Raw genomic sequence first — 12547 nt, forward strand, 5'->3', positions numbered from 1 at the left:
AACAGCTGTTTCCTGAGTCATCTATGCATACAATTAATATGGTCCATTCACCCACGTTGCACACAATCAACCTGCTAATAGGCCAACTTAATAAATCTTAGTAAAGGACAACTAATGCAGCGCATCTGTGACATCTCATGCCAGTATACACGTCAGCCACATTCCTTCCTCTACACAGAAGGATAATTTAAAAATGCATTTCGGTGAAAGTGAAAAATTCACACTTGGATACAAGAATTTTGCTTAACTAATCTTCTGAGTGAAACATCACCCTCAGATCTTTATCGCTGCTATGCACCCAGCCGCTACAGAGACAGACAATTAATGTTTACGGGTCAATTTCAATCATATAAAAACATTCAAACATTGGAGCCAGTCTGCTAGCGCGTCAGCATGATGTCGCCTCTCGGCCTCGACTTTTCACGCTAACTACAAATAAACTAAAATCAGGCATGAAAATAAATTCTCACACTATTCCACAGATTTTTCACACCTATGCACATATGTGCTTATTCATCGCTCAAATTATGCACAATGGGAAATCATCGTCATTGGGATCTTTGCACTCATAGTGTGTATTCTTACTGGACAATACATATGGCCTCACCCTTTAAGAAATGCTCAAATTTTGAAACACAACATTGCAAATATAATGATAATGAGGATGAAATAAGAGCAAAAACTGTAACAGGCCCCATGACAGCCTGCAAAAGAAAGGAAAATAATGCGTTTGGGACTCGACACTATCAAGCTGCTCTCTAATGTGGATGATTTGGCCCTGCATTGTAAAGACACAATGTTAAATGCATGCATAATCTCCGGCTATCTTCCAGCTTGTCTGGGGAATATTCTCCATGAGCCACACAATGCCAAAAAAGACACACACAGAGGGAAACAGGTCATTGTACACACACGAATCACAGTGACATTTGAAGGGAGGTGAATGCAGGTTTTCTGATTTGAGATGAATGTCATGGATTTGGAAGAATTAGGTTGGGACTGTGTGTCAGTGTAAGTGCCAAATTGGTTACACGATCTGGTGACCTTAAGGTCAAGACTTGGCAGACTTTAAATGTCGTTACAAAGCTGCAATCTTAGAAGAAAAGCTGTGCAAAATTTGTACCCTTCCCCATCGTTTCTTTGCGAACATACTCTCTGGAGGGCTTCAAAGGATGAGATCCTGATTGACTATAAAACTTGCGTTTGGAAGGCAGGACTAGGATGACAACAAGATGTTGTCTCAGTGATTTTTGTTTAAGATGAAGGAATATTTGAAGCTCATTTAAAGTAATTGTAATCTCAAATTCAATCTAATATGCTTGAGAGGAGATAAGACAAAGTAGGGAAGGATAATAGAGAGAGGGACAGAAAGAGTATAAGAAGCAGAAAAAGACCGACAGACAGAGAGCGGGAAAGGAAAGGATAGAGATGAGATTAGACGAAGCCAGCTTATCTCTCTGTGTGTTAAATCCACAGTATCAGTTACAGCCACTCTGGACTTGGTCAAACCAGCAGTGCTTGTCTGAAGAGATGAGCTGCCAAGTAACAGCACGTCTTCATCTGGGCTTCTTGTTTGTGTGAGTGTGTGTGTGTGTGTGTGGCAAGTTTGGAAAAATGTGTGTGAAGTTCACGTCATTTGTTCACAACAACACAAGATGCCCAAAATTAGATGTGTGAGATTATTGTGCCTCATTTCATTTTGTTAAGATAATAATTGCCCTTTCTTATTTTTATTCTCGTCTTTCTCTCTTGACACCTTTTAAAAGCCTGAAGGAGAGTTGTTGGAGCCATATTGAATCATTTTCCTTATGTACTGCAAGTTTCGGACCATTGTTATTTTTCCCTGTTAGTACTCCTGCCTTTTTGGTAATCTCTGACTGTAAGTGAGGAAAGCACACAAAAATGGACATTGTGGTAAAAGTGTGGGAAATTGGTATAAAGTGAAATATTAAAAAATGTGCCACTGTTTCAGAAATCTAAATATTTCATTGCACCTCTATTCTTGCTATGAACTACACCGAATAAGCCTTGAGCCTTATTCGATTTATAACTTCTTGAGCGGCTCTATAGGAAACAATCCACAAAGATCTGACACAAGAGCTGAGAGATGAATCTGTCCCATCACTTGATCCACCTACTGTTTGCAAGGGACTCATCAGAAGAGGTGTCGTGGAAGGGTGGCCATCAGAAAAGTCATTCATAAGTACCCACGACTGGACAAATTTTAAGTTTCTGATTCAAACTGTTGTCAATATGTATGGAAACAATCAGGAGAGAGGTTCAATAGTGAGTGTCTACAGCAATTTGTAAAGCATGCTGGAGACAGTGGTGGTTTGGGGAAGAATTCCAGCCAGTAGTGTTGGAGATCTTGTGAAAATTGATGGAATTTTGAATATGGAAAAGTACAATCAGCTTGTGATCCACTGTGCAATATCATCTGGAAATGGTATTTTCAACATCTTTATTTTTATTTTTTTCATTTATACATGCTATTATATAAGATACTGTAACTTGTATACAATTACAGCTTTTGTATTATGTTTTTATTCTTTGGATAAGAGTCGTGCGGGTAATCCAAAGGATTTTGTGCTAACTCGGTAAGTTTTAAATATGTTGTGAATGAGTCTTGGTGCAAAACCCAGTGAATGAAGCTGGTGATAAGTGAATGGAGGTGTGACTTTTCAGTTGATTACAGCTAAACAAACATTTATACTACACAATAATAATATAGCAGAACAATTATTGTAAGCATTTTTCATACTATACATGAAAAAGCATTTGTTTCTATTTTCATTTATAATTTTCACAGCGTGAAAATTATTTGTTCCATCAGTTATTTTGGCTTTATTGTGTTTTCCCTCTCCTTCTCCTCCGCTTTCATTTCCACTCTCAGTTGTTTCACAGCTGGATGCAAACTGCCAGTTTGATCTACAAGCAACCAATCAGCTCGTAATCTTAGACACTTTGAACTCACACAGTGCAATCAGCTGCAGGTTTAAAGGCTCAGAAAAAACCAATCAGTCTCCAGTCTCCAGTCTGACATGATTTTGAACCTGATTTTGTTTGTCATATGCGCTTGTGTGGGCTTGTTTTTCTGTGTTACAGTTAACCTGTTCTAGTCTGCAAGCATTACAATTGTGGATTGTACAATAAAGTAAATACTATATTGAAACTGTACTGTATATGTGTGCAAGATGAACCAAGGGTGTGACAATAAGTCTGTCCTTTGGTGGAAGTTGCTCTCATTACCTTTAAACAGTTCTCTCTTTAAAACACACACACACACACACACACACACACACACACACACACACACACACACACAGAGAGCACTCTGTCAGGCTAGACAAGCTAATCCCAGATAAGAGAGCAAAGACAACCCTTTTCATTAATGGCATCAGCTCACCAACAAAGGCTGGCTGACAGGCTGGCTAACTAAAGCACAAACAAACACACGCACGCCCACACAGGATAAAGTTATTTGAAGACACTAAAGTGACTGAGAAAGATCCAGGCAAACAATGCCCTGACAGAAACCCAGTTTTAAATGCAGCAGCAAATACGATTTCTTTCTTTAAATCCAACTTTGTATTTTGATGTGCACCGTAATTATCGGTGACATTTTTATCGCAACAAATCAACGGTCCCAGTTTAACTGTGTTAACAATGATTGACTTCTTTCTGATAGTAATTCAGCTTATATATACACAGTTGCTGAAATCCTAAACATTGTTGATGAGTTCGGGCAGTCTGAGCTGTGGAAAAAGAATACACGTTGGTTTATCTTGAATAATTGAAAATGTTTGAGTGCTCCATCCAGATACACTGATTCAACTTTCCGATTTTTCCTTACGTACATTATTGAGCATGCAGCAAACTCGTGCCAAGAAGGTAAATCCTGAAATGCTGAACCAACCCTTCATGTACTGAATAGCACTGGTGTATTGAATAGTAAGTGCAGCTATAAAGCATAGATGTTCAGTAATTTTTCAGTCAGTGTTACATTTGCGCATTTGAAGAAATCAGTTGATGAACATTATCAGTAGAAAGCAGCCGATGGAGATTCTCTGGAGCTGAAAATAAAGCCAGCTCTAACTCTTCCAGGCACAACTTCAGCCTTCCTTCAAAATGGAGTCAATCCCCATTGACTCTGATGTAATGTCCCAGCATTACAGCATCAATGTTTTTACAAGCCTGCTACATAAAACTAACTAACTAATAATAATAATTGTGTTGGGTCATGTACGGTTTGATTGATGTCCTGACACCGGAAGCTGATGCTGAGTGGTCTCTGCTAGCGTCACCTCAGCTAATTTGAGAGATTTTTAAAATACCTTTCGGGCTATTTTTAAATCGTTTGTCTGATCTTTATAAAGTCCTTGCAAGAAGTTTGAGCTTCAGCTTTGCTGAGTAAAATTCTAACATCCCAAGTCCATTAATTAGGACTAGCTAGCTAAGTAGTTTATGGAGGCAACTTGATAACCAAGCTAACTAGCCTTTAGCTGATAAATTAGCACTCCACTCTTTTTTCCTAATATGGTTTCAAAACTAACATGGTGGCATCTAGAACAGGAGATAAAGTAATAGTTCAGTCAAAATTTATTTAATATATAATCATCTCACAATACAGCAATTAGCACCATATGCCATTTTATTATAAAAGCTGCACCTCATCTATGACCATTGTTAATCTGTCCCTGGAGTCAAGCAGTAGATGTGATAATGTCCAAATACTTTGGAGTGAACTAAATGTGCAATATGCTATACTGTCCGTTGAGCAAGACACTTAATAAAGAAAACAAAGCAAAGAAAGAACAAAACAAAACAAACAGACGCTGCTTAAGGATGTTTAAAGTTTAAAGAGCTGCAAAAGCTTGCCATTTGTTTGTGAATCCTTTTCCAAATAAAATCCACAACAGAAGTGACCGACAAGAAATGACAGTCAGTCATACATAAAGAACAGATTACAGCTATACCTTTCTACTCACTATTTCTCCTTCCTGCTTCCATTGATGAACTGCAGTAATGCCTCTCTGCCTCCAGAGGGCAAATTCCCACAAGTAACCACTGAACTGTGAAAATTCTGCAGTGAATGTGAAAAAATGCTGCCGTTCTCCCTTGTCCCTTTTCCCTCTGTCACTCTCTTTTGAACTGGGTGCCTCTACTTTATTTATTGCACGTGTTCATTTGGTGTCTAAATTTCCATATTCATAGCTAAAGCATCCTTTGTCGTTATACATGTTCTTTGTTCCTTGGATTATCTTTAAATTAATGCATATATTTTCTTTTCCACACTGTGCGTGTTTCTCAAAGGCATTTTCACACTGCAGGCGCATCACCTTCTGTTTGCATAATAATGTCTGATGCTTTCACTCTTCACAGGACACAACCACCTGTGCTTATATCAGATCCTGGCAGTGATGTAACATTAGTTTTAAATATTCTTCCCCCAAGATTAAGATTAGGATACACTTTATTTGGCTTCACCAGAAAAACAAAACACTTTTTCATTCTTCAGTTCTGTGAAAAATTATTTAAAAAAGCAGGGCAAACACACACACACACACACACACACACACACACACACACACACACACACACACACACACACACACACACACACACGAAACAGAAGCCTAAAAAAAACTACACATTGGACAAACACCCATTTCCAGGAGCATCTTTCATTACTTGGCGTTTAGTGTCTTGATGCTGACAGGAATTAATGTTGTGTTTCAGCTGGTTATGTACCAGACGCTAGAAGCTTAAATTTACTGTATGAAATGTGGGTAGGGCCAGACGCTATTTTTTATACTTACTTGGTCAAGGCCTGCACAAAAATCAGCTGCAGGCAACAACGATTCTTAACACCAATGATTTTCATGGCAGATTTAATCAACTGGCCAGTTTGCGATTTCAGATGAACTCATCCCACAGCAGATGATACTCTCTCAAACTGCCTGGCAGAAAACTATCATCAGTTTCTGTTCAACACTACAGAGCTTCTTTCTCTACTCCTCTCTATCCCCAAAACACACACACACACACACATCCTTGTTCTTCTGCCTTTGTTGGGCAGAAACACACACAGTCACTCTCACGATTACTCTCGACGTTATCACCCATCTGGTTAGTGTTTGTCCAAACCACACAGGCCAATCCACTCTCCAGTAACCAAAACACACACACACACACAAACACATGATGCCATGAAACCACGAAATTACTCTAATTTGTTTTTAGACAGAGAGGGACATTTTGATTGAGGTTCCTGATATTTTAGGTTGCACCGATTGTTAGGGTGCAGGGAACAGAGGACGTCTGAGAGCTCAGACTGTAAAACTGCAGCTGTTCATACTAAAAAGAATTTACACCACACTCTCTCACTTTCTTTCACACACACACACACACACACACACACACACACACACACACACACACACACACACACACACACACACACACACCCCAGTTAAAATCAGAGTTGGACACAGGGCTTCTGAGTCTCGCCGTTGGTCTTACCTGCGCTTACAGTGATGGCTTCTATGAACTGGTCTCTCCAGCTGTTGGTTCCCACCAGCAGAGCCAGGTTGGTCTTCTTTATCAGCTTGTCCACTGTGTTCTGCCAAAGGAGAGACAGATTATCAGTCATTTGCATCTAGAATAGGAAATCTCTTGGATTTCGACACAGCATGAAATAAGAAACTGGCACTCAGCTTTCACAGGAAATGCATTTTTTTATGAATTTCCAGGGACATAATAAAGGTGAAAACATAAACATACTCTGTATCAGTTTCATACAATTCATGACTGAAGCTATAAGACGCACACTGCAGTGAAATATTAAAATTCAAGATTCTCTTACAGCTGCATCATTCCTGTGCATCGCTTTATACATCTTCCCCAGCCTTATATTTGTGATATTTCTGCAAGAATTCAAAATATAGTTTTCACTACCATTTATTAAATAAACATTTAGATCTACAGTAGACTTGTTTGTTTTTCTTTCCATATATGTCTCTGCTTACGTCCATTTTCCTTCCTTTTTCTTTCCACGGTTTCCTTCCATGTGCATTATTTTACAGTATTTACATTTTTATTACAGTCTTCTTCTTTTTTTTTTTTCTTTTTTTTTAAATGACATCAGAAACAGCAGTATGCGACATTACGTGATGGCAGAGCTTCAGTTCATCCTTTGTCATTTTTTTTTTTTTTTTTTTTTTTTTTTTTTAATAAATAGGACAGGGGGAATTAATGAGAGAAAGAGGGGGAGAGAAAGAAAGAAAACCAAAGGGGAGAAGAGACGGTGAGAAGGGGGGGGAAGAGAGAAAAAAAAAGAACTCCTGGGTCACCTGTATGGAGAAAAAAAAAACAAACAAAAAAAACAAACAGAGGAGACAGCAAACAACAAAGAGTAACATAATAATAGAGAAAACAAAGCACCATCACAATAAACTAGCTAGTCATAGATATCAATATTTACTAAATAATAAACGATATTGTGCAGCACGCAAGATAGACAGCGCACAGTGTGCTTTGAGGCAGCAGCCAAGAAAGCTTTAGTCCGCGTCTGTGAATACCCATGTGTGCATACCTGTGTGGATCAGCATGCTTGCATTCCAAAGGTTTCTCCATGTAATGATCTGCTAGGGAGTGTGGGGGGGCCACAGCCCCGTCCTCCAGGGTGTGAAGCGGGTATGGAGGAGATCAAAACTCCAGACATCCAGAGGCCCCCAGAACACAAGAGACCATGGAAGACCAACAGAGGGGCAGCCGCGCCACTGTTCCAGTAAGAGCTGAGGAGAGTCCCAGATGAGGGCTCGCCCAGCAGCCGCGGAGCAGAAGTCAGGGGGAGTTGCAGTGACGCGCCCGTGAGCTCCGCCGGCCCCCAGCTGTGCCTGAGTGACCAAGCCCCAGGCCGAGAGGCCGGGGGCACCCCACCTCCAAAGGGGCCCGAGCGAGCCCCAGGCCCCGACAAGCGGCCGCCAAGGAGTGAGCCGGTGTGTACCCGGACGCCCACCCCCAGACACAAAGAACCACCAACACACCGACACCTGAGGGAGTCCGCCACCGGCAGGGGAAGTGGTGGTGGGTGGAGATAGGCCTCCAAACCTTGGAGGGCCTGAGGTGTCCCCAGAGAGGTGGCGTCTGATACCCAACCTGACATATAGACACAGACATACAGGCACACACAGACACAAACATCCATTCCCACCCTCATGCTCTCATATGCACTCACTCCACACTCAACCAACGTGGAGACAGACATAAAGAGACGCTGTACACACAATCACACTCCCCAAGCGTACTCTACAAACCGGGTCTAGGTACCCTTGCCCCTGGAGGGGGGAATTGCACCCAGACCCAGGTGGTGTTACCCTTTTCCCTGCGGTGGGGAGAGGCAGACCACCCCGACTCCGCAGCAGCAGGGAGGCCCCACACCCCAGACCGCAGTCGGACGGCCAACTCCTCCTACTAGCCCTCCCGCTCCAGCAGGCCGCAGAGAATGGGGGTGGGAGAAGACTCCAAACCTCCCTCCACCCGCTCATTGTAGTGTTGATGCATATGTGTTCTAAGGTGCAATTAAAACCCAGGAGGGCATGGAGCTACCTGCCAAGGAGCAGCAGGTAAGCGCATAGTCCCTCCTGCTAGCCCTCAATGACTAAGTGTATTTAAAATTGAGAGGTGGGCAACGACGTCAGGGGTGAGGTATACACCCTGATGGTGATTTGGACTCCGTGATTGTGCCCACCCCCAAGATCCTATATGTATGTGTAATGAGAGTGTGAATAATGTGAATGTCTAAGTTGTGGGATAAAATTGAGGCAGAGGCAGCCAGAAGGGGACGGGGGGGGGGGGGGGGGGGGTAGCCTCCTCTGCACCCTGGTGACATACCCCCACTCCAAGGCCCTGCATGTGTGGGTGGTTGTGGAGGAGCGGGAAGAGGGAGGCAGCTGGAGATGGGGAGGGAAGGAAGGGAGGGGCAGGTAACCCCTCCCTGGGGCCAGCTCCCCCGCTGACCCCAGTAGGCACTCCCACCCTCCGCGACCCGCCAGGGAAGGGGGGCCCAGGCCCATCAGACCGGGGCCCAGTGCAGTAGCGCCCCCCGGCTCCACAGAGCCCTGGACAGTCCACCCAACCCCACCACAGAGAAAACTGCACCCACCCCACCATCCACACATCTTCCAGACTACATAAGACGGTAAACGCCCAGGCTGAGATCTTCCTCCACCTCTCCTGTATCTCCCCCTCCTGCAGAGAGTTCCTGAAGAGAAGAAAGCTCCTGCAAGATGTGACCATCCCCCCCACCAGTTGAAGAGCCCCCCAGGCGGCTCGACGCACCGGCGGCACCCTGCTCCAGGGCCGGGCCCCCATGCACCCACCCGCCCACAACCCCGGCAACACACCAACCAGGACCCAAGCCCCCGAGGCCCGGCCCGGGCCCCAGCCCAGAGACGGAGCGCCCCCAGAACCTCACGCCCATCCCGGACCCACCCAGGGGCAGCCAGGTTGCCAGGTCAGTAACCCACGTCCGTCAGCACAGACCCTCCCCTAGCCCCGCTGCACGCAGCCGCGAGGAAACAGTCACCTGAGAGCCAACAGAGCCCCCAACCGGACGTGACCGCTACCCCGGGTTGAGCTCCCCAAGGAAGATGCCTCCGGGGAACCCCCCGACGCCCTAAGCCTGTCCCTACCCCCTCACCAATCACAACAGTGAAGGCGGGACCAAACTATGACCCCCCACCCCCACTAGGTGATGGAGCTGATAAAAGGGGCCCAGAGCAATTGATCTAATGTGGTGGCAGAGGCTGTGTCAAGACTAATGTAATCTAATAGATAATTTCTATATTGGTTAGAATTAAGATTATTTTTATTTTTCCAGTTCATGAGGACTGTTTTCTTGGCTATGCATAGGGCAGTGAAGATCATATGGGCTATATTCTTTTCTGAAGTGACATTATCTAAGCTGCCCAGTAGACACACTAAGGGGGAAGTTGGGATGTTACATTTCAGACACTTTGATAAGTCTTCACATATCTCGCGCCAAAACTTTTGCACTGGTGGACAGAACCAAAGAGCGTGGATGTAATTGTCTGGTGTATTGCCTTGACAGTGTGAGCAGTTGTTGGAAGATGTAAAGCCCATCTTGAACATCCGATGACCTGTATAGTGCACTCTATGAAGTATTTTGTATTGTATTAATTGCAGACTGGGATTTTTAATTAATTTAAAAGTTTTTAAGCAAATCTGAGACCAGAAGTTTTGGTCTAGGTTGACTGATAAATCTGCTTCCCACTTTGCAGTAGGAAGGGATATTGATTCATCTAATTTAGAAAGTGTTCTGTATATTTTAGATAATAATTTGGGGGATTTAAGAGTAAGAAAATGTGCCGCACTTAGTGGTGTTTGTAGTTCAACTTGACTGAGGTTAAATTTCTTTTTTACTATGGATTTAATTTGTTGATATTCTAAAAACCTTGTCTTGTTGATCCCATATTGTTCAACTAGTCTGTCAAATGGAATAAATTCTGTTCCCTCTAATATATGTTCTAAGTATTTAATTCCTTTACAACTCCATTCTGGGAAATTAATCATATTATTGTTTTGTAATATGTCAGGGTTATTCCAGATAGGTGTACGTTTGCATGGGATTAATGAAGACTCCGTTATTTTTAGAAACTCCCACCATGCTGTTAGAGAAAAGCTGATGTTGATACTTTTAAAGCATTCATGTCTTTTGATGTTTGAGCTAATAAATGGTAGGTCTGAAATCTCTAGATCCTTGCATAGTGCCTGTTCAACATCTAGCCAGGGCTCGACTAAGAAGGTATGTTTTAACCATTCTGAGATGAACTGAAGCCTGTTGGCTAAGAAGTATTGGTGAAAATTAGGCAGATCTAATCCTCCTCTATCCTTGGTTCTTTGTAGCGTTTTTAAGCTAATACGCGGGGATTTATCTTTCCAAAGGAATTTGGAAATATATGAATCCAGAGATCTGAACCAATCTTGTGATGGTTTGTTAGGGATCATCAAAAATAAGTAATTTATTTTTGGCAAGATCATCATTTTTATAGTGGCGACCCTTCCCATGAGTGATATGGGTAAAGATTTCCATCTAGTCAGATCGCCTTCTACTTTCTTTAGAAGTGGGATGTGGTTTAGTTTAGTTAAGTCTGAAAGCTTAGGAGAGACATTAATACCTAAATATTTAATATTTCCGGATTGCAGTGGGGCAGAGGAAGAATTATGGAAGGAGCAGTTAATGGGGAGAACTGTAGATTTTGGCCAGTTAATTGAATAATCTGAAACTCTTGAAAACCAGTTTATTAAAGTAATTACCTCAGAGAGGTTGGTTTGTGTGTTTTGCAGAAAAAGCAACACATCATCCGCATAGAGACTGATTTTATGTTCTATGTTCTTACATTTTATGCCCTTAATTGTTGTAGCCTGTCTAAATGCTGCTGCTAGAGGTTCGATAAAAATTGCAAAAAGTGAAGGGGAGAGTGGGCATCCCTGTCTGGTGCCCCTCAGGAGACAGAAGCTGGAGGATGTCTGGTCATTTGTTCTGATACGAGCCATTGGGGAATTGTATAATATTCTTATCCAGTTTATGAAAGAGTTTCCAAAACCAAATTTGTGTAAAGTTGCGAATAAAAATTTCCAATTAACTCTGTCAAATGCTTTTTCTGCATCTAGAGATAATATTATGGTTTCGATGTTTTTATCGTATGAGTAGTCTATTAAATTAAGTAATCTACGAGTGTTTGTTGAGGAGTGCCGACCTTTTATGAAACCAGTTTGGTCAGGATGAATTAAGAGGGGGGTCATTTTCTCTAATCTCTTTGAGAGAGCAGTCTTCTTCAATAGGAAGAAGCTAAAACAGACTGGGGTAACACAAACAATCCAGCATGCACACACATATACTAATTAGTGAGCACTGGGGAATGCACTCTCCTTTTCTGAGGGAAGCTGTGATGCTACTTGTGTTGAATGGAGCTTAGGTGTGTAAATAGGGCTTCTTAGCTGTGGACACAAACATGCACAGACACAGCCAGCTTTACTCTGCCTATTGTATCTGGAGTGTTCGCTTAACTGCATTCACCTAGGTTTTGTGCATAATACCGTCTTCTACGATTGCCATTTTATCATTCTCTAATGCTGTTACTTTTATCAGCTTTGCTTTCCATCTCTTTTCTTCGCTCCCTCAATTACTTTGGACTCAGTCAGACTGAAACATGCATATGCATGGGTTTCCTGTGTGTATCCATGTGAATTTCCGCTTTATTTTGGGAGGGCCCCATGCTGGGACTGAGGAACGTTATGTATTTTTCTTCTGAAAGACACATGAAAAGACTTCTTGACTCTGTGTTTATCTTAGAAAGGGGTCAAAATCATCAAGATTGGTTTCATCATAGAAATCTAACAGACACAATGTTTGCTTTAAATGAGTGAAAACTAAATTATGTCAAAATCAAAAGAAAGTAAGTACTAGTGAAAATTATACTTGAGATAAAAGCTGCAATTTGCACATTGTAAAGTCAGTATT

General features: G+C 42.3%; 1 protein-coding gene across 3 annotated transcripts in view; it reads right to left on the minus strand.

Moving 5' to 3' along the window:
• slc8a1b (solute carrier family 8 member 1b) overlaps positions 1 to 12547 on the minus strand; it is a 145559-nt gene that overhangs the window by 21891 nt on the left and 111121 nt on the right. For all 3 annotated transcript variants that reach the window (XM_085296301.1, XM_085296302.1, XM_085296299.1), the window contains exon 7: positions 6523 to 6622. In XM_085296301.1, the coding sequence (XP_085152427.1) occupies positions 6523 to 6622 (100 nt within the window). The remainder of the gene's footprint in view (positions 1 to 6522; positions 6623 to 12547) is intronic.

This window comes from Mchenga conophoros, linkage group LG13, assembly GCF_057382185.1.
Source record: "Mchenga conophoros isolate Kocher_MC1m ecotype Shallow Benthic linkage group LG13, M_conophoros_male_GT1.1, whole genome shotgun sequence".
NCBI lineage: Eukaryota > Metazoa > Chordata > Actinopteri > Cichliformes > Cichlidae > Mchenga > Mchenga conophoros.